The sequence below is a fragment of the Miniopterus natalensis genome, chromosome 8 (genome assembly GCF_054644295.1).
Source record: "Miniopterus natalensis isolate mMinNat1 chromosome 8, mMinNat1.hap1, whole genome shotgun sequence".
NCBI classification, from domain to species: Eukaryota; Metazoa; Chordata; class Mammalia; order Chiroptera; family Miniopteridae; genus Miniopterus; species Miniopterus natalensis.
Genome location: NC_142088.1, coordinates 75,386,846 through 75,409,726, shown reverse-complemented (window position 1 = coordinate 75,409,726; position 22,881 = coordinate 75,386,846). Strand labels below are relative to the sequence as shown.

At 46.3% G+C, this 22,881-nt stretch overlaps 1 protein-coding gene across 1 annotated transcript in view; it reads right to left on the bottom strand.

The window, feature by feature from the left end:
• The window catches only part of CFAP221 (cilia and flagella associated protein 221), an 85,295-nt gene that overhangs the window by 31,511 nt on the left and 30,903 nt on the right, over nucleotides 1-22,881 (bottom strand). Inside the window, exons 6-10 of the mRNA XM_016209810.2 lie at nucleotides 18,178-18,281; nucleotides 6,149-6,308; nucleotides 3,824-3,944; nucleotides 3,630-3,741; nucleotides 3,325-3,433 (exon numbers count right to left, since the gene is read on the bottom strand). Of these exons, the coding sequence (XP_016065296.1) occupies nucleotides 3,325-3,433; nucleotides 3,630-3,741; nucleotides 3,824-3,944; nucleotides 6,149-6,308; nucleotides 18,178-18,281 (606 nt within the window). The remainder of the gene's footprint in view (nucleotides 1-3,324; nucleotides 3,434-3,629; nucleotides 3,742-3,823; nucleotides 3,945-6,148; nucleotides 6,309-18,177; nucleotides 18,282-22,881) is intronic.

Genomic DNA, 22,881 nt, shown 5'->3' with positions numbered 1-22,881 from the left:
TCATTCAGAACCACCTGAATTCTATCTAGCTAAATGAAAGTCCTACAACTAAGGAAACAAAGAATAAGCCACATTGAGTCTGGTAGGAGGGGTGGAGACATGGAACAGGCTGGTCCCATACTCATGGGTGATAGATAAAAATTGGGAGGGATATCCAGACTCCAGAGGTCTGCCCTAAGACATGAGGGGTCCCAGTCCCATACCAGGCCCCCCCAACCCTAGGTTCCAGTGCCAGGAAGAAAAGACCCCATAACTTCTTGATGTAAAAACCATTGGGGATTGTGGCTGAGTGAGATGGAGGGCAGCTGGAGTCCCAGGTGTTCCTCTTATAGCCCTCACACACGGACTTACTTGGACTCACTCCCTCTGAGTTCCAGCACTGGGACAGCTGCTGGAAGGGCACCAGAGACATACCAGGAAGAACTGAAGTGTCTGGCATCAGGGTGAGAGCTGGAGGGGCAGCTTTCTCTTCGACAGAAGTGTTGGCAGAGACCATAGTTCCTTTGGTGAGCCCTTCCCCACAGAGCTGGCAGGTGGGCACCATATCCGAATCTCCATCAACCTAGCTGACACCATTAACGCTACCCTGGTGATTCCCTGAGACTCCACCACAACTAACTTGTGGGCCCACCCAAGCTGTTTCCAGTGGCTTTTCCATATGAGTGGCTTGTATTGGATCATGCTTCTGACTTTCCTAAAACCTCTCAGACAAGCAGCATCTGACCTTGGATTGCCATGTACCTCTCCCTAAGTGGCCTCAAGCCCAGTGGCAGTCAGCAGCTTGGCCTCTTCTGGCACCTCCAAGCCTAGCACATGTAGCAGCCATCCACAGACTGATTGTAGCCCATGCCAGGTGGTCCCTGGCAGAACACAGGTGGTAGCTGACCTTGGCCTACCTTTTCCAGGAGGCTCCAGAGCCAGCACAACTGGTAAACAGCTTCTGACCACTTCAAAGCACACCTAATCACCTCCACAAGGGACATACTCAAGGGGAAGAATCAATGGAAACCAGAGCCCCACTGAAGTAAATCTTGATCCAAGGGGTGGGTCCTTGAACAGCTGATCCTACAAGGTGGCTGCAACTGGTCTGTGCAGCTGATCCACCTGTGAGTAAATCCTTCCATTGACATGGCACCAGCAATCAAGGCTCAGTTACAGCAAGAGAGTACACACAGCCAACACGGGGGGCCCATCTGGAATGTCCAGCTCGGGTGATCAGGAAGGCTGTGCAACTGGGCCCTACAGGACACCTACTACATAAGACCAATCTACCAAGCCTGGGAGATGTAGCAGCTCTACCTAATACACAGAAACAAACACAGGGAGGCTATCAAAATGAGGAGTCAAAACAACAACAATAAAAAACATGTCCCAAATGAAAGAACAGAATAAAACTCCAGAAAAAGGGCTAAACAAAATGGAGACAAGCAATCTACTAGACGCAGAGTTTAAACACTGGTTATGAAGATGCTCAATGAACTTAGGGGAAGAATAAATGAACTTAGTGAGAACTTCAACAAAGAGATAGGAAACATAAAAACAGAACCAGAAAACATTTTTTAAAAGTCAGAAATGAAGAATCACTAACTGAAATGAAGAATACATTACAGGGAATCAACAGTGGAAGAGATGAAGCAGAGAATCAAATCAGAGATTTGGAAGGTAAGGAAGCAGAAAACACCCAGTCAGAACAGCAAATGGGAAAAAGAGTCTAAAAAGTGAGGATAGTATTAGGAGCCTCTGGGACAACTTCAAGCATATCAACATTCACATCATGGCGATGCCGGAAGGAGAAGAGAGAGGACAAGGAATTGAAAATCTATGTGAAAAAATAATGATGGAAAACTTCAGTAACCTGGTGAAGGAAATAGACATACAAGTCCAGGAAGATCAGAGAGTCCCAAACAAGAGGAACCCAAAGAGGCCCACAGCAAGACACATCATAATTAAAATGCCAAAGGTTAAAGACAAAGAGAGAATCTTAAAAGCAGTAAGAAAAAAGCAGTTACTCACCTACAAGGGAGCTCCCTTAAGACTGTCAGATGATTTCTCAACAGAAACTTTGCAGGCCAGAAGGGAGTGGCAAGAAATATTCAAAGTGATGAAAAGCAGAGACCTATAACCAAGATTAGTCTACCCAGCAAAGCTGTCATTAGGAATTGAAGGTCAGATAAAAAGCTTCCCAGATAAGAAAAAGCTAAAGGAGTTCACATTCACCAAATCAGTATTACAAGAAATGTTAAAGGGACTTGTTTAAGAAGAAGAAGGAAAAAAGATTAAAAATATGAATAATAAAATGGCAATGAACATATATCTATAAACAATTGAATCTAAAAAACAAATAAACAAACAAGCAGAACAGAAACAGACTCATAGATACAGAGAACATTTTGACAGTTGCCAGTGGGATAGTGTGTTGAGTGAAAAAGATGAAGGGATTAAGAAGTACAAATTGGTAGTTATGGAAAAGCCATGGGGATGTAAACTACAGCAATGGGAATATAGTCAATAATATTGTAATAACTATATATGATGTCAGATGGGGACTAGATTGATAAGGATGATCACTTAGTAAGTGATATAATGTCCAATCACTGTGTTAGTCACTTAAAACTAATGTAATGTTGTATGTCAACTGTAATTGGAAAATAAAAAATTGTTAAAAATGCTCTTCAATTACTTGACATTCTTCCTATTTAGCTGAGCTCAGACCCTGAATACAAACTTATGCTGAAGTGGAAGGTATTTCCATGAAAACAAAGGGCACCCCTCCCCCAATGCAAGCAGGGTGGCTGGGTGGGGAACGCCTGGGCAGACAAGACGGCCTCTCAAAGACCCTTTACAGGAATCTTTATTTTTTGCTTAAGAGTTTCTGAAGTTTGCTTTAGCTGAATCCATACACATGGAAATGCCACGTATGACCTGGTAAAAAATTGTGAAAAGGGCTCCATTGTGACCGCAGGAGACAGGCAGAAGTCTCGACTCTGAGTTTTAAAGCCTCCATCAGCAGCCGCCCCCACAGCCCGCACTGCGGGCTGGCAGAGGCCCCGGCGCTCCCAGCGGGTGAGACTCGGGCGGCCGGGAGCAGCGGCCCGCTTCTCGCCTGTGTGCTCGGGCCTCCCGCTGCCTGGGCACACTTAGGGAAGGGAAAGGCTGGTCACTGATTTATTCCTACAAGTGGCTTCATTCTGAAATGGACGGTCCAGTGGAGGGAAACAATAATCAGAGTTTTCAAGAGTTACGACATTTCATTGTCTCATATAAAAAAGCCATTATCAAAAACAAACTACTGTCACTTGATACAAAAAAGTGCTCAATATTTACCATTTCAGGTGATTTTCAATCTCTTCCACAGTGTCCTGTCTGACTTTCTGTTCAAACAGTGCTTCCTTCATCTGCCTTGTTTTTGAAACCTCATTGCCTTGGTCCAAAACTGAGGGCAGGAGCAGACAATGATTATACCAGTAATCAAATCAGAGTCATTTGCTGAGGGAAAAACACATTTCTAAAGGCAAAACTCAGAGATCTAAGTGAGTTTTGTTGTTATCGTTCATAAATAGTAAATGCCACAAGCAATAAGTCTTTCCTGCTCTGCCCAGGTGCTGATTTACAGTGGCTCAGCTGGTTACCTTCTCTTAATTCTTTAATCTTCAATTTTCCTGGTTCTTGGTTTAAAACAGTTGCCACAGCAAATGGATTTGATAAATTTACTGGAAATCTCAAGTTCTGATATTCAATTTCCTGCGACCAAATCAGGAGGAAAAAGTCATTATTTTGCTTCTCTCTCATTCCTCCCATCACGGTTAACATGATGACCACTTACCTTAATCTTTGGAGGTTTTAACTTTGCTGGCAGTCGGTGAAAATTTATCTGTGTCATTGACTTTTCTGCAGGAATGTCTACTTTCTTAGAAAGAATATTTAATCTTTCAAATTCTTCTAATCTACAGTTTAAACAGATTTAAAATTAGTATATAATCAATCAACTCAAGGTTCCTATTTTTATCTGCCTTCTGATAATACTATGACTGATAGTCCATTAATTAGTAGTTGAAAATCAGTTGTGCTAAAGCATGGGTCTGCTACAATAAATGCAATGTAAGTATACCAGAAGGTAACTGTTTAAACCAAAACAGCTCCCAATGGCTGTGTCTCCTCATGTTCTCAGAGAACATAACCAGCAGAAAGCATGCTATACTGAAAATTGCTCTCACAGTCTAGCATAATTCATTTCCAGGCTATTGGTTTTCAACAGCTAAATTTACTACATTAAAAAAATCTTCCGTTGATTTATCTTCCTAGCAAAAGAATGATTATATCCACTGTTTGCAGTAAGATCTTTCACAAGGTGATTCAGACAAATGTTTGAGATCTTTTCTATAACTGCAAACTGCCTTTGGACACATGTAGGTATGGACAGTGCTGCTAACATGCCTGCGGAAGCTATTTGAACATAATAAATAACTGCGTCATGTTCAGAAGTGCTACCTATGAAGCATTTCTTTAGGCAAAATGCCTGAACGTTTGTTTTACAGCATTACTGATTTCCATGAAATTACACACAGGAGATGAGAATATGCTAAGCATGCATTCTCTGAGCACCCGTGGAACAGGCCCCACTGCACAGCAAGAGCGGCGTGCCAGCAGCCTCACGTTTGACGCTGCCTAAGTAAGGGCGCCTGGGGGGCCCATGGCTGGGAGCCCCTGTGCTGAGAGGCACACTGAGGGGCATGCCGTGATGTGCGGGAGTGAGGTGCTTGGTCAGGGAGTGAGCTGTGCTCAGCATCCACATCTCAATAGAGCTCTGACATCAATTCTGCCGTAATATTAGGAAACAACAATGAAAACTGAGGGTGTTAAAACAGTCTCCTTAAGAAATCTCATTGCTGGTACTGACAATAAAAATGAAGGGGTCTAAGACAGTGAGAAACTGAAGAGTTGCACCTGGAATTTGGTCATGCCAAGTTTAGGACATGGGTAAGTCCATCACACACCCAATTCTGAAACAAAAAGCAACCCATGAAACTTCCAGAGAACACTGAATGCAGGATAATTTGTTCCTTCATGGTGAAATTTATTATAAGACCATTTGCAGTTTGGGGAGATAGGAAGGTCTTGACCCTTAAAAATGTCAAGAGTGTGCTAAATAAGATATTAAACTAGTTGGGAAACCAAAACATACTAGTTAAGAAATAGTGTATATTGGCATTTCCATACAATGCTTTTGTGCATGTCTACAGAAAGATATATAAGTAAAACTCCCACTCAAGTGATGTCTTTAGAAAGAAAATCATGATATAAATATATAATAAATCATGAAATTACACTTTTAATATGCCTTATGATGTAAATATGTAAAACATTTCTATGCATCACAAAAGGAAGAAAATCAAGCTATTTCTTTATCATTTTCAAAATATTTATAAGGATTTTCCAAAATTAATATTTATACTGTGACAAATTTTCCTTTTAACTTTTATAAAAATCATGCATATTAAAATAAAACATAATATTAACTAGCTAGATTGGGATATAAAAATACAAGCTCACATTCAAATGAAAATAGAACTTCAGAAGAAAAGTTGTTATGAAGTAAAACAACCCCATTTCACATCTTTACACTGACTTGAACGCTGATAGTATTTTTAAAAACCCCTCCTGTGTGGCCATTTCCCTTTCTGCCTTATGTCGAAGTCACTTGTTATACGCGACGCATTTCGGCTCCTCTGCTGTGGGTATCTTCAGGGTGTGGGGCTTTGCAGTGGACACTACCCAGAGCAGATACTCAATAAATTATAATATTATATTGAAACTTTGAAAAGTTATGTTGCTCTGGCCTTATGATTTAAATTTTTGAGTAAACAGTCATACATACATAAGGTCAAAAATTCAAACAGCTCACCAGTAATCATCAGTGAGAGAATGTATCCCTTGAAAACCCCTTTTCCTCAGTCAGCACTTCCCCTCCTGGCAGAAGCAACGGCTGCTACAAGTAGAGGTATTCCGTGCATTACCTTATATTTTAAAGTGCATTTAAAGTCAGTTTTTTATGACATTCTGTTACAAGACAGAAAACCAGAATAGAAGGAAGACTTGGATTCTTGAAAAGATTTTAGGAACAAACAAAAGCACTGCAAAGCCGCCGTACCTTAACGCCATGTTGGGGCAGCACGTGCCGGTGAAGACGCACTCGTAGGGCTGAGAGTTGAACTGGGAAATCCACAGCTGCATTCTTACTTGGGCCGTCCCGTACTGACAGGGCGTGAACTTGACAGTCACGTTCATCTTCCCGTTAGCTGGGATTATCCCTGAGGAGAGAAATGAGAAAAAAATGATGCTTTCTCTTCCACAAAGTCCAGCCAAAGAGGCATGTATGCGTGCGTGCACACACATGCACACACACATACATGTGCATGCACACATGCATGCACACACATGCACACACACGTGCATGCACACACATGCACACACATGCAAGCACACACATGCACACACATTCTTCCCAGGATAAGCACAAGTATTTCTATCCTCTTTATGTAGCCTTTTCATTAAATACACATGAAACACCTTCTGGGGTTTACATTGATTTTTATTTACCAATTAATACAATAATCCTTTATAATAATTATTGGATTGTGTCAGTTACCTAAATACATACATATCAATCAGTATTAGTAAGTCACAGATGAACTCCCAGAACTGTGATCTTTAAACTAATTACCAGATGTCAGTGTCAATGCTGTGAGCAACCAGGTAAAGCTAGGAACATACATTAAAGTTTTTGTCCAAATAATGCAGTTCCCTATATTTTTGTATAATTTGATTCTTTGCTTTAACATTTTCAGGATGGACAACTGTTCTCTTCAAAGTCAAATACCCCATCATGTCCCAATCCTCCCTTGTACCTCTGTTGCCATCAGGGCTGGAACACAGTAGGTGCCCAATACACGTGGAAAGAAAAGAAGAGGGAGGAAGGGAGAGGGGAGAGGAGGCAGGCCAAGGGGCCAAGAGTGAGAAGGGCTGCTGTGCTGGCGCCGCTGAAGGCCCTCGGGCTTGCTTCCTAAATGGCTCCCTGTGCCCCTGCGCATTTGCTCTCTCCCGTCCCTGCGGAGGCCTTGCACACGCCCTCCTAAAGCCCTCACACACCGTCCGTCTAACCGTCCTCTGAACCGTGTACGGCCACGCTCTGCGCTCGCCACGGGACGCGCCCTCAGCCAGCTAGGCTTTCACGGGGCCCTAGCTGGGTGCCAGGCACTGCTGTAGGCACTTGAGAAACAGCAATAAACAAAACAGTCACGGATCTCAGAGTTTACATTCTAACTGGGGATAGCAAACAGAAATAAATATACGAATGTAAAATATAAAGTCATGAGTACCAACAGGCAAAAGGCGACGTGCTCTCTGAGACAGGGCGCGCAGACAGGCCTCTCGGGGAGGAGAGGCTCAGCTGAGACGGGAAGGAGGGGAGGGCCTCTGCTCTAACCCCCGGAGGTCGGGCTCCTGCTGCCTCAGGGCCTTGGCTCTTGCTGTTTCCTTAGCCTGGGAAGCCCTTTCTCTAGATCTTTTGGTTTTTCATCCTACTCTCTGAAATTACCTATTTACCATCTGCCTGTTCCTGGATTTGAATATAAATTTTACAGAAGCAGGAGCCTCCTCATAATTGTGTTCCCACCCCAATAAATACTTGTTGAATGAGTGAATGAATCTAAACTTTAAGCCTATGTCATGTTACGCATTACATGAAACTCCTCCTGACTCTCCATCCATAGGGACGGAAATCCCTCTAAACTCGTCAGCCCTGCAGGACTCAGGCACTGCCTGAATTGTTGCCTTTCAATGTTACAAGCTCCTAACTAGATTGCAAGCCCCTCAGCGAGACAGCAGGCCCAAAGCTCTTTCATCTTCGTGGATCCCCAGCCCAGTGCTTCAGAAATAGCTATTTGTCAATTTCCTGAGAGCAGAATGAAAATCTTTAAATAACACCCGCCAGTGATTCAAGAGACTGCTGCAGGGAAGGGGTAACCAGCAGGTGCCCTCCACTCAGCAGAACAGAAACGCCCCAATGCCCTGCAGTTCAGTACCTCGACCACCCGCTTGATCAGAAAATACCCCCGTTTGACCTGCAAATCACTGGGGGCTTTAGACTAAGAACATTCTAGTGCTTCTGCTTCAGCTCATTAACTTAAAAAATAAGAACAAGCTCTGGAGCAAGGATTAATGTTTGCCTTGACCTGGCTGATTTATTTTTAAGTGCTCCCAGCCCAGCTCCAATACATAAAGCACACTGGAGCTGTGGCCGAGGCAACCGGAGCACGTCGCCTTTTCCATTAACAGGGACCTGTTAACACAGCTCTGTTAACAGAACTTGGCCGCAGACGATTCTCGAAAGTTACAGTCATAGCTTATTGCTTGGCAAATATTAACGGTGGGGTGAATGAGAGCATGTTTCATGTTTCAGAAGTGAGAAGAGCACACCCAAATTTACTACTTCATTAAGAAAACCCAAACTATGGTTTTATGGCTTCAATTCAATTTCAGATTATTACCCGTAACACAACCAGGGGTAATGTTAAATCACAGGGCGGGGAGGGTGAGGAGGGAGAGAGAGGGGGAAGCAAGGACCAAACAAATAAACTAAAGGTGAAGAAACCCCAGTTTATCGACAAAATGAGTATTAGGAAGAAAATGTAACAACACTTAGAACTGCTATAATTGTAAATGAAATCAGCAGAAAATACCACGATACTCTGCCTCGATTACAATCTCGTAAAATGTGCACAAATATGGCAGTTACTGAAAGAAGAAAATTAAAAAGTACATTATTTGTTAGGGCATAAGGCCCAGGATGGGGATAATTTTTAAAGATTTCTCGTCTTACATGTGCATACAGTATTATTACAATGTTGTTATAATTTTTAAGTAGCTTTTTCTTTAAGAATCTCAGTACAGACCATTCTCCCACAGGCTTGAAGTGTTAGTAAGTATTGACCTCGATCTTCCAAATTTAGGGTTTCTCTAGCTGTGATTTTTGGGTAAACTCCTTAATCTCTCTACACCTCAGTTGAGACTTTAATAGTTACGTAGTTTAAAAGTTGTCCATGAACAAGCTGTTGACAAACTCCAACAGTTCTCTGACTCACTGGATTACAGAAGGGAGGGCTTCAAGGTGCTCCTTCCATCTGACTCACCACGCGAGTCACATGCCACCCACTGGGACAATCCCAGGCTGTCACTGCACGTGGACAAGGAAGGGCCCTGGAGGCCACACAGACCCCGACTCACGCCCTTTGGCCTCCCACGAGCTCTGTGGCCTGGTTACTCTACCTGAGCCTCATTTTCTCATCGGTGAAATGGGGCGAGGAGAGAGTAACGTCCAGGGTCTGGAGTAACACTTGGCCCGTAGTGTGTGTCCTGTAAATGTGTCCTTCCCAAAGTCCGAGGCAAATAAGCAAGTTACATTTTCTTGTTACGAAATTGTCATTTTAATGTCAAGAGGAGGAAATGTTTCTTGGAAAAACTTATACTTGACCCATTTTGAGTTCTTAATAGTCCTTGGTCTTTATTTTAATCTTTAACCCCTTCTCCCTCCAGCAAGCGTTTGCCACTGGAACCAGAAATAAGTAGTATTGGAATCTTCCTTTTCCTTCCTGCCCATCAAACTCCCAAAATGCAGATGTGGGAGCAGGCTGAGAGCACCCCGGGGCTCTGCCTGTGGGTGGAAGGCCGAGAAGCAGTCTGAGAAGGGTGCCGGGAAAACAGGCAGGTCAAGAAGCTCACTGTCTGCCAGGCCTACGACCGCGGGCTGGGAGCAGGGCGTGCGGCGCACGGGTACTGCCTGCCCACGGTACCGGGCACTGTGCCCAGCACCACCAGATCCTGGGAGGGCACAGTGACCGTGCAGCAGGGCTTACTGCTGAGCTCTGGGAGCTGCCGGCAGTGTAGTGTAGAGCCCCCATCTGCCCACGGCTCAACTAAAATCAGGAGCCACCTCCTGACCCCAGCCTCGCCTACCCTTCAGCAAGGCCTGTCCACTCACCACCCACCCCTGACCCCAGCCTCGCCTACCCTTCAGCAAGGCCTGTCCACTCACCACCCACCCCTGACCCCAGCCTCGCCTACCCTTCAGCAAGGCCTGTCCACTCACCACCCACCCCTGGCCATCCCCACGGCAGCATCCAGGCCAACCTCAGCTCTGTTCCTCAGGGGCTGACTGCTCCCCTCCGGTGCTACTCCAATATTCTCTCCCCTCGGAGCCTAAGAGACCTTTGAAAACCTAAATGAGGTCAAGCCGCCACCCTGCTTAGAAACCTCCAATGGACTCACATCCAGCTCATAACCAAACCCTCACTCCCATCCGCTCGAGTCCCCCGTTGGGCCTCGCAACCTGCTCCCCTTGCTCACGCCCTCCAGACACGCTGGGCCTCCTTACTTCCTCACACACGACCAGGCCAAGCCTCTTCCAAGCTTACGGCTCTGCGCCGATGGCTCCCTCCGCTGGAAGTCCCTTTCCCGGCTCTGACCAGACCTGGACCTCTATCCATCAGGTCTGAGCTGCCAGCGCTTCTCCTCAGGGACACCTTTCCCGACCACCTAGCTGGAGCCGTGAGCTGCCACATCACCCAGCTTTATTTTTCTTCACTACCATTTCTACCCTGGGCAATGGCCTTCTTGGTGTGCTTGTCTCTCCCCCAGCAGCGTGTCAGCCCCAGCGGAGCAGGAGTGTGTCTGTCTTGTTCCCTTGGCACCTCGGTCCCTAACTCAGTGCCTGGGACAGGCACTTAGGTGCTGAGCACTTAGTTCTAGAGCGAATGCCTGGGTGGACATGGAAGGACACAAACCCTGCACAAGCAACCCCGGCAGCGCTTCTGGCAAAAGAGGTTGAAATAAAGCTATTTTAACCTGACTACCCTCCTGCAAAACTCACCAAAATAAGCGGGAAAGACCATGCCCAATGGAAGGGGGAATGACTACAACTGCAAAGCACAGATGAGCAGCGTGCCTGAGGCATGTGGCATCTGAGACCTGGGGGCAGCAGATTTCCCCTCAGGTAAGAGTCACAGCCCTGAAAACACACCCAACTACCCTTTGATTAACGTGATGAAATGCGGGAGTGTGGCTGGGCCCTGGAAAAGTGGGGATTGTGACAAAGAGACCCAACCCCAACATCACAGAACAGCCGGGAGGGGAGCCGATGGAGCCACTTGCTGCCATGTCATTTCCATGGGTCTTAGACCCAGGGCCCACTCCAGAAGGTGTCTGCCACATGGTAAGCACGATGCAGACATTAACTATTGCTACTGTTATTATTACTGTTATTATCAGCATCATCCCTTCTCCCACGTTATTCCTCTGACTTTTATACCCAGTAAAGTTGTCCTTCAAGATGTCAGGCAGCAGAGAGACTTTCTTAAACAGGCAAACACTCCAGGTATGCTGACCCCAGGAACCTATGTTAACAGCCACTAGACGACACAATCCAGGTGCCAGAAAAAGAACTGAAATATAGAGATGGAGAAAACATGGAGCAAGGAATGGAGGTGAAACCCTAGTTCCATTTATTTTATCCCCACCAGAGGATCAATATATTTCTATGGATTTTTAGACAGAGGAAGGGAGAGAGGGAGAGAGAGAAAGCGAGAAACATCAATATGAGAGAAACATTGATTGGTTGACTCCCATACGTGCCGACCAGGGATTCAACCTGCGGCCTTTTGGTGTGTGGGAGACACTCCAACCAACTGAGCCACTCAGCCAGGGCTCCTAGTTCTATTTAAACAGAAACTAAACAACTGTGGCATTTATGTTCATAAGACCAAATATAAATGCTATAAATCCGATGACATAAAATGATAGAACTGGGAGTTGTGAGGAGGGAGGGGAAGTACGTGTGCTAACTCCCCCTTCTTCCACAGCCGAGGTACTGGCTGAAGCTGAAGCCGGCAGCTGAAAAAAAAAGTGGCTCTGACCTCTTAATATTTTATAATCTTTCTTAATTTTAGTCATAAATTTTAGGAATCACTTATACCAGGGAAGTTCACCAATTCCTTTAGCTTCATCTGTTTTTCTTTAATCACTATCAAATCATAAAGCCAGTATTTTTATGTACGATAGCTCCCATTTCCCAGATATTTTCCCGTCTCCGTATCACTGTGTGTACCCAGCTCCCCTCACCCCTTCTCTCTACATGAGCATGGGGAGGTGTCTGTGACAATGCTCAACAATGGTGATGATGGCTTTTTCTGGGGTGGCAATATTCTGGGTATATTTTTCAAATTAGATTTTGAACTTTTGCAGTGTTGGAATTTTTTATAACAAACGTATTTCATTTTTATAAGGCCACTTTGGACGGAAACATATTCATGTCTGTTTAAGCAACATCCCCCACACTCATTTACACCCAGAGCTTTTCTTCTTTCCTCTGCTGTTACTGTGGCCTGTGCTTGGCCAAGCACCTTCTCCAGCGTAGCCCTGAGGGACCCACAGAAGAGCTGCTCCCTGGTGGAGGACAGGCTCTCCTGGCAGGACACGGGGATGGGCCAAAACAAGCCGAGCCTCCTCCCGAGCCTCAGTGGCACCGGCCCTTCTGAATGGCGAGGAGAAGCACAGAGTTTGGTCAGGGCACAGGCACTGCTGTCTGGGTGAAGTTCACTGAGCGCTGCTGTGGTGAACTGAGCGTACCCAGCCCAAACTGACATGTCATCTTGAACAGGTGACACCATGGGCCCTTGAAGGCAAGCAGAATATATAAGACTTGGTTGAGAGCTATTATTAATTTCCCTAAGTTTTTTCTTACAAAATAGAATTTTCCTAAACTCTAGTCTGTGATGCAATTCTATTTGCCCCCTCTCCTACTCCAGGGCATCCTGGTGTCATTACTCTTCCAGCTCGGGGTGGTCGCCGAAGGCTTGAGTCTGGAGTTAAGCCAGCTGGCCTCCCTGAGCCTCCCTTTCCTAGGCCTGAAAGTGATAACAGTCCCTCCTCCCAGGGCTGTGGGATGAAATGGGGCCGTGCATGTTGTGTGCTTGGCATGGTACCTGGCATGTGGTTAGCAGTTAGTGAGTGGGAGCTACTGTTAGCATCATGCCAATCAGCTGAGGATATATCGCGTGCCAGTGAAATGTGGCATCACCACCCATGGGACAGAGCTGCTCCAGGGTCCATGCCTGAAGTACCACTTGCTTATCTGGCTTTTTCTGCTCTCTCCAGGATGCCACCATCAATTAGGGACCTGGGGAGCTCATTTGCATTTGACACATTGACTGTCCCTAAGTGTCCCCTCACCATTAGGCTTGGTGCTCTAGAAAGTCCCGAGAAAGTCTGGTCTCGATTCTACTTCTCCTGAGCATTCTGTCCCAACCTCGCGTGGCCGCTGGCTAGTCTTTCATTTGCTGGACTGGAAGATGTCAGAAGCGCTGTGCTGGTGTATCTCACTCATTTCTGTCACTTGCCAAAGACAGGCCTGTATGTCTCTGTCTCTGTACTGCCGTAGAATCGGCATGTTTCTTGGGATGAGTCCATTCACGATCGTCCTAACCACTTCACGGGGCCTCACAGAAACACTTTAGGGGGCCTCCTTTTGTGTGCTGGAGATCCACAGGTCTTACCATCCCCTTGACAATCCTGATCTGTCCCCTGCAGTTCGTACAGGAGGCTGGGGTCAGCCATCGCAGGTGTATGGGGAGGCAGGGAGGAGATGCAGGGCTGACCTTCCTGCTCACATTCCTGTCTGGAAGGAACGGTTCTGCCCGTGGACTCCCAACAGCTCTGGACCCTGCAGGTGAGGCTTGTTATGCGAAAAAAATACCTTAGTAAAGGGATCTTTGGAGAAAAAAAAGAGGCATATAGGGCTCAACACTCCTTCCTTTTGAAATCCAAATGCTGCGGTGTGGGCCCTACAACGGCAGATGTTGTAGGAGCAAGAATGAGTTCGACAGAGAGGACGTGACTGGACTAGGGGCTGAGTCTGGACAGGCCACCCAGGTCAGGTGGCCCACGGGGGACTTGGGATCTCTACAGCACGGCGCAGTATTCATGTGTCCGAGTGCTCATCCCCGGGCAGGGAATCTGCTCTTCGTGGGATGTGCTGCCTGCTGGGTTGGAGGCCCTGGGCTTATGGGTAACGCCTATAACCAAAAGGTAGCCTGAGGTCAAAGCAAGGGCGGAGGCTTCTGAATCAATATAAAGTTGTAAAAATGTACATTTTGGAAGAAAATAAAAATTATTTGTAAATGTCTGATATATTCACCATAGTTCAAAAAGAAAAGGAACTCTTGCTTAACCAGCCATTTTATGCTACAGGTTACCATTTACATGAATTGGATGCATTCTTCCTGAGTGTGTGACACCAAGAGAATGCCCAGGATCTCAGAGTAGACAAACGTAAATGGGTGCAACAATTTTTTGTGGAATTTGTCTGGTCTCCAACACTAATAAGATCTGGCTAAAATCATGTATTGCTGGCTCTTCCAAAATTATCAACAGTGTCCTGATGTTTTAACTGTGTATGATTTCTTGTCAACAGTACCAGGCAGGTCACAAGTCCTTTACTCCTTTCCCCCCATCTCAGGGAAATCTCGGCGCCATCACTAAACCCAGCTCCTGACAGCTACAGTCATCTTGCATCTTGAGGATGCCCAGTGGCCACATGGCCAGTTGGGCTGAAGTTGAGGGCTCTGTGTCAGGTTCATACCTTGTAAATGGAAATAGTTTTTTTCAAATGTTGTTACTTGGCAATCCTGAGCAGAAAATGCCCAGAAGGCACGGACGAATGCTGCTTCCAGTTCCTAGAGAAAATGTTGCTTCATAACCTAATGGACCAATGAGTAGTTCCACAAGACTTTAGACACTTACCGAAGATGCGTCCGAAACGGTGTCTACAAAATACACGTGCCAACTGTAAAAGTAGCCTATGGTGCTTAGCCTACCTGTGAAATGGAGGCAAAATGACTTTCTGGCCAAATAAGTGACCCATGACTGTCCAACTGTAAGGTCTCTGAGTCAAGCCAGATGCCTGACAAGGCAGGAAAGCCCAAAGCTCGCCTGGGCTACATGCCACCCAAACTGCATTCACTGCCCACGCAGCCAAGCGGTTTTACTGCAGGTGAATGAAAGTCATCACTAAGTTCCATGGCCTCAGAAGAACAGCAGCCAAGGTGTACTGCTATCTCAACACGGCGGGAAACCAAAGCAAGGAAATGCCCGAGAAACCAGGGGAGCAGGGGATGGATGAAGCCTCATCAAATAGCTACTGAGGAGGCAGAGCGGTCGGCCTAGGGAGCCAGTTGGGAAGCCAGGCCAGCTACACCGTCCACATGATGCAGATCATTCAAAATCACGGAGGTGGGGTTCCCAGAGTCCAAGGGCCCTGGCTTGCCCTGTTCCTTCATCCACCCGTTCATTCACTCACATCTTCTCCTGCTCCCCACTCTCCTGATTTTCCTCCTTGGTCTCTGTCCTGGACCTACTTCCCCTTGCTGTCCTCTGAGTGCCTGTGTCCAGGGCTCGGTCCTCAGTCCACTGTTCTCTCCGACTGCACTCAATCCCTGGATGACCTGTTTGCCAGTCCTACGCCTCTATGGTCCATCAATATTGAGGTGATGCCTAAATTTATGTCCCTGTCTCTCACCTCTCTTGACTCCAAACTGGTATATGCAATTTGATTTCACTTAAAGGAGGAATTTAAAAGACAAGCAATAGACAAAGCACCAGAACAATCAGAAAAGCACATCAGACTTGAGCAGGAAACGTGCTCAGGGATCACCCACTTGTCTGAATTGTGTGGCTGTACAATTCACAACCTGAGCGCTCATGGAAAGATCTGCATGATTTTTTAAAGTGCTTCACGTACAGTTGCCATTCATATATGCTCAACACTGTATCTGTTTATGGACGTGGTCCCCAGGTTTTTAATAGGCTGTGTTTCAAAACCCTTTTGGTAAGTTAACATTCTGTGTCTTGGGATATAGCTTTTTACAGAGAAGAAGCTTGGCCATAATCATCTCTAGCTTTCTCCCAAATCCTACCTTCCTCTTCGTTGCCGCTGACACCAGCTTAGTTAGAGCTCTCAAGGCCTAAACTATTTCATTCCCAGCACGATGACTTCCTGCTCTCCCGCCTGTCCCCACTTTGGTCACGCCTACACACTGCAGCTACACTGACCTTCCTAACAGTGGTTCCCATCACAGCTGCTCGGAAATCTTAGTGGTTCCCTCCTGCCTGTGGGACTTAATAGAATTACAGACCATCAGGTGGGGTAGGCTAGTCCAGCGATCTCCAAACTCCACTCTGAGGAGTGCCTGTATCAGAATGATCTCGAGGTGCTTGCTACAAGTACAGGAAAGCAGACCCTTCCCAGAGCTGCTAAACACAAACCACCAGGGACGGATCCCTGGGCATTGCAGTGTCCAACATTTTGGGGCACTGATGTTTGACTGTCCTCTGTAACATTCCCACCAGTCCCAGTGATGGTGAACTAGTGACGTGATAAGCAGTGAAACCATCTTCGGGTGTCTCTGTGATGCACGGGTTCTGGTTCTGCCCTTTGGAGCCACAGGGTACAAGCCCGTTCCTTTCCACTCCATAGTGACTCTCACTATTGACGCAGCTAACCCGCCTCCAGCGCCTTTCTCTCTTTTTGAGGCCTGCTACCCCCATTCCTTCATTGACCCCAACAGATAAGGGACTTACCTGATCTGCCCTAGAATGTGGCTCCCAGGGACAGCCCCAGAGGTCCAGTGTGGTCTGATGGCCTACGGTGGGCAGGATCCCCTACTCCTTCCTCCTTGCTACAAACTCTACTTCTCTAATGAGTCCACACTAAGATCACAGGAGCCAGCTTATTTTACCCACACACCGAGTAGGTCAAATTTTTATTAGCTCTCCAGAGTTAAGGTAAAAGCAGTTTGCCGTTATGAGGCAGTGAATACACAGACTTGTACCCAGGCTGAGGGGTCCAAATCTCACCTCTGCCACTTACTACTGAGTGTCCTTGGACAAGTTATTTACCCCCTCTGTGCCTCATTTCTATGTCTATAAAATAGAAATGATATCGTAGGTCTTGCATGGTTGTGGTGCAGATTAAACATATATATGTGTGTAAATATATATATGTATATAATATGTCATGGTGTAGATTAAACATATATGTGTGTGTATGTATATACATATATACATATATATATATATATATAAAATGTATCTCTATCTATACATGTAGCTCAGAATAGAATAGTGCCTTGCTAAGTGTTACTATTATATTCTACCAAAAGGCCTATTTTGAGAAGATCAACTCTACTGAAAGCAGAAATATCATATTTAGCATAATTTTGGTAACCATTTATTTTTCTCCTTTTTAAAGCCTAAAAATAATAAAATTCTTCTCTCTGGAAAGAGAAGCAAGTTCTGTTTTTTGCAATATAAATAGTAGCTACATTGTATTTCAAAAATCTCAGAATGGCTCCTGCTTCTCTATGAAATTATGTACATTTTATAATTTACAAGTGATTCAAAGTTCATGCTTTGGACCCTCATTGCGGACAAAATATGCACTAGCAATGATGAAAGATCAGGAAACAAGTGGCTAACTCCCGACACTTAAAAAGAAAACGTTAGTGGTCACAGCAGACCACTGCGGGCAGACATTTAAATCCCAAACCTAAACATCAGGAGACAGAAGCTGGGAGCAGACATCACTTCAGGTGGAGGTTTCCCATCCAAAGGCCTGAGCAGCACTGGGACTCATGTCCTCCGAGGCATGAAAAACAGGCTGCCCGCAATTCGCGAGAAACCTCACTAGGATTCTGAAAGCTTGGGAAACAAAATACCCCCATTTTATTTGACCTTAATTAAAATGTGAATACAAACCAAGGAGGTTCCAAGAGCCAAAATTAGAGTAAATTAACTTCTGATTTCAAGGTCTGATCTTGGAAGAATTTACCTGGACATTAATAGAAATGATCTGCATGACACAAATGACCCCAAGTGTCCTTTTCCCCAAATGTCCGATTCCAATTTTACACTATGCCACATACGTAAAATCTGTTACTGCTACACATCTGAAAATAACATTCAAATGTGGTTAATTTATTCTCTTTTGTAACTTGAGAGCTACCCCTCCAAATCCTCTTTGATCTAAGAGCTCTAAGGAAACTGGAAACTTGGAATCTTGACTCTCCTTACCTGATAGTGGCTTGATGGTAAAGGCTTGGTGAGGCTGGATCAGAGCAATATGGAACTCGAAATCTACAGGGCAGCTGCACTGCAAAGGAATAACGTATTTTTTGCTGCAAGAAAGAAAAATAGAAAATATCATTTTTCTTTATAACTAGCTCTTTTGGTATTAAAGATTAGAGACTCCAGCTATGTAATTAACAATTACAACAATAACAACAGTCAACACCAACACAATAACTCCTGGGTACCAGCTCTCCTACACCCCCCAGATAGTAACGATTCTAACCCTGTGTGGTAGCACTATGATCTCCCCACTTACAGAAGAGGAAACTGAGGCACAAGAGAGAGTAAGTGTCCTGCCATGGTGACATGGCTAGTTAGTGGCAGAACTGGAACCGAATGGTTGCCAACTGTCCCAAGTGCCCACACTTCAAATACCAGTGTCCTTGTGGCCTCAAGTACTGCAGGTTTATCTGGTACAGTCACAGGGGAGGGGCGTCTCTGCCACACACCAGGCCCCGGGGAACCTGGGAGCCACTGAGCAATCAGGCCTCACAGAAGCTGGGAAGCCCCCGCCTTACACAGCTTGGACCTAGGCCGCGTGGAAGAAACAACACGGGGGGTTGTTTGTGGACACATGCTGGGGGCTCTGTTCGGTTAGAGGGCCAGCAACCAGGATAGTACAGGGTAGGACCTGGGGAGGGTCCGTGCATTCAGAACCGCTCTCTCACACAAGACGAGGTCAGCTGCTGGGGACGCCTGGGGCTGTCGCTCACAGCACCAGGGAGCTGCCGCAGGGCAGGCCTTTCTCAGAGAGCCCTGAGCTTCCCCAGTCCCCTCCTGGTGGGCCCCTGCCAGGGGGGCGCGGGTCTGGGGAAGGAGCGCGGCCTGGAGCGCTGGAGTCCCCCAGGGCACTGCATCCTGCTCGGAGCTGGCGCAGGTTATCCGGCACCTTAAGCAGCAGCCTGCTGAGCTCCTCCTTTGGGTGACCCAGCAAGGCCCTCCGCCCTGGCTTCCTTGCAGCTCCTGCCTTCTCCACCTCAGAACTCCTGTGCTCGCGGCCCATCGCGCCCCCTGCCCAGTGCTGGCCCCTACCCCTTAGCCTGCTGGCTGAGGCCCCCAGCCAGCTGCCTGCCCCTCACACCTCCCAGTTCCTACTCCTGGGAGGCCGGACCCCATCAGCCTGGCCGAGCTGCAGGGCCAGGTCCCACACTGCCTTCCGGGGGTGCCCATCCAGGCTGTGTGCGTGGGGATTCTCCCACGTGACCCGCTTCCTCGCCTGCCCAGCGCCAGCCTATGTGGGAGACGAGTCTTATGAAGGCAGAGCTGAGTCCACTTGCTGCTTCGGGGTAATGGGCAAAGTCCCAGAGTCTAAGCATTCAACTACTACCTGCTGAGCAAAGTGAAATCACTCTCTTTTGGGAGCAATTTTGGGGGCACAGTACAGTCCAAATGTGATTTTGAAGATTATGCATGAGCATTTTCATTTGGCTTTAAATTGATTACGTTTTAAACATTTCTGAAATATTCCAAATACAGAGAATAACAAAATAAAGACACCTTATTCCACGATGAGGCTCTAGCAAACCTTCACTTTGGGAATCAGTGTTTTATGTTCATAGAAACCATCTGCAGGACAGTTGTACCCCTATAGACCCCTCCCCTGCCCTCTCCTGGGTCCTCCCTCCCCAGGGGAACCCACCCTGTTTTCACTACCATGCTCATGCATTTTTAGAATATCACAACACATGTATGTACCCATGAAATATGTATTATATTGTTTGTTTTCAACAAAATTGTTCAAAAACGTGCTAATTTTGTGTGACACTTGGCTTTTGACATTCGCCCATGATGGTGCGTGAGGCTCTGCTCGTTCGTTTTAACCAGTGACGAGGGTCCCATCTCACACGTACCTATCTACGCCCCGCTACGGGGCGTTTAGGCTGCGGCCACAGCAGGAGAGCGTGGCGCTTAGGTCTGCGCCCTCTCACTACTGCAACGTGGCAGCGACAAGCCTTGTGCGTGACTCCTCAAGCACCCGTCCCAGAGCCACTCTGGGGAACACTGAGAAATGGAATTGCTGGTCAGCCGTCAGGTAAAACTGTCAACCAAACTAGATGTGGCCAGAACGCTCTCCAAGCCCTTCTACCAGTTTGCGCTTCCACCAGCACCCAAGAGCTCCTGTTCTTACCACACAGGATCTTCCGGCGTTTTAACCTCTCCCGGCCTGATGGGGTGAAATGGCATCTCATTTTATTTTCACTTCATTTCCTTGAGGTTGAGCTTCTACGCGTATGTACCCATTTATATTTCCTCATCTCTGAATTGCCTGTGCATACCCTTTGCCCATTTTTCTATTTGGTTGTTTTGTTCTCTTATTAATTTGTAAATTCTGGGTATTAACTTGGTCAGTTATATCCACTGATATAAATTCTAGAGTATTCTCTTCAGCCAACAGTGAGATGAACACTCCACCAGCTTCTAACCAAACTCATAAACCCTGTCCTAACTCGGGCTCTACCACAAGGATCCAGTCCGTCTTAACGCTCTGAGATGCTTCCTAATTCTGCAACACTGGGTACCTGTCATCACATTTTCAAGGTCACTGCTCTGGCCAGCGTGCTCAGTGGCTGGAGCGTCGGCCGCGCACTGAAGGGTCGCAGGTTCATTTCCCAGTGAAGGGCATGTACCTGGGCTGCAGGTTTGATCCCCGGCCCGGTCGTGGCTCCTGCAGGAGGCAACCAGTCGATGTGTCTCTCTCACATGGACGTTTCTCTCTCTCTCCCCCTCCCTCCTCCCTGCCACTCTCTCTAAAAACCAAGGAAAAAAATATATCCTCAGGTAGGATTTTAAAAAATTCTAATCTAAATCCCCATTGTCAAATACCATTAAAACCGATCTCCAAGGAAGAAGGTGGGATAAAAATCCTCGCCTGACGCCTGTTCCCCTCAGAAGCAAGCGGGAGCCTCAGGCAGAGCTCATCTCTAACGTACAGGAAGCGCCGCTAAACCCCGAAGCCCACGGAGTTAGTTCTTCGGAGGCAACCCCGCTTTGACCTTGCTGCGTTACCGATTAAACATCCTATCAATCAGGCTGAGGCTACGTGTAAAAATATATTAAGTACTTTAACAGAATGATTCCCTATTTTGAATAAAACCCAACCCAACTTTTAAAATACTAGGCTTATAGCCCTTGCCCAGTGGCTCAGTCAGTTGGAGTGTCGTCCCAGACACCAAAAGGTTGTGGGTTCGGCCCCCGGTCAAGGCACATATGGGGAGGCAACCGATCAATATTTCTCTCTTTCTCCCTCTCTCTAAAATCAGTAAACATATCCTCAGGTGAGGATTTTAAAAAACAACAAAAAAACACCTAGACTTATATTACGATCATGTACAAATTTTGTGCCTATTAGAAGAGAGCATGTATTTGCCTTACAGTAAGTAAATATTATAAAATAATTTAATATAAATTAAAATATCTTTCTTGTCCTTTCTCCAAATAAATGCTAGCTGAGGCCAGATATCACTTTAGTTCCTAGTTAATTATGTAGCACTTGTTTTTAACTTACTCTGATATTATTTTCTCATTTACCCTAAAATTTAACATTGTGTTTGTCAGAGGAGTAATTAAGGATTTTTTGAGAGGCTGAGTGATCTCGTGAATTACTGTAGATGATAAACCTTACATTTCCTCCCCGATTAAAAGATCTCAATGTCTAGAGGGTAAACGAGCAGGACATCTTATCATGAGTCGGGTCTAAGTCCTTTTTGGAGAATGCAGGTTAACTGACAGTGAGTATGACAAATTTTAATTTATGACAAGATGCTGGATTCAGATAGTACAATAAATTAACCATTAGCTTATGAGTGTGTAAAATGAGGGGGAAACACCATGCAGATAAAGGGAAGCCTCCCCACAGAGACGCCTGATAATTTAAACTATGAGACAGACTATACCACGTCAGTGGAGTAGGAGTTCTCTTTAGTCAGCTGCTCACTGGCAGAGGAATCACTGACAGATGGAAAGAGTGGACGGCAGTGAGGCATCTGTGTGCCATTCTTTCCCTCCCAAATGCACACAGAACTCATGAGAAGAATCAGCCTGGGAAAGCGTGGCGACTGCACACTGCGGTCGTTTTGAAACCAGCCCATAAACCCTTGGGCACTCCTCCCATGGAGAGAAGAAGCCTGTCTCCGCCTGCAGAACGCGGCCCTCTGACTCCTTAACTAGAATCAGTGGACGCGATGCCGCACTGTTCCTAAGGCAAGACTGGGAAACGGTCATCCCCCACTTCCCCTGGGGAGCCCCCTCTGGAGCTGAGTGGCGGGGCTGTAAGAAAGCCCAGGCGCCTGGGAGGGCGCGCGGAGAGAGCCCGGCCCTCAGCGCAGCAGGCCAACGGCCGTCTCGGGAGCAGAGCCCGCTGGCTGCACGCGGAGCGAAGCCGGGTCTCCTCCGTGGGGCCACGGCCAAGCTGTGGACCCACCAGCAAAAGAAATGATTGCGGTTATTTTAAGCCACTATTTCTAGGGTGTCTTGTTACACAGCAATACAAGAACAGAAACAAAAACAAAACCTCAAACAGCATTCTCTTTCTCACCTCATTTCTGTTTTAATGAGTGATTACCTTACCTCATTTCTGGCTGTAATCTTGATTTGGCAATTTTTAAGTCTTTTGTTGTTCTTCTAGCCTTTAACATATACCTGTTACTG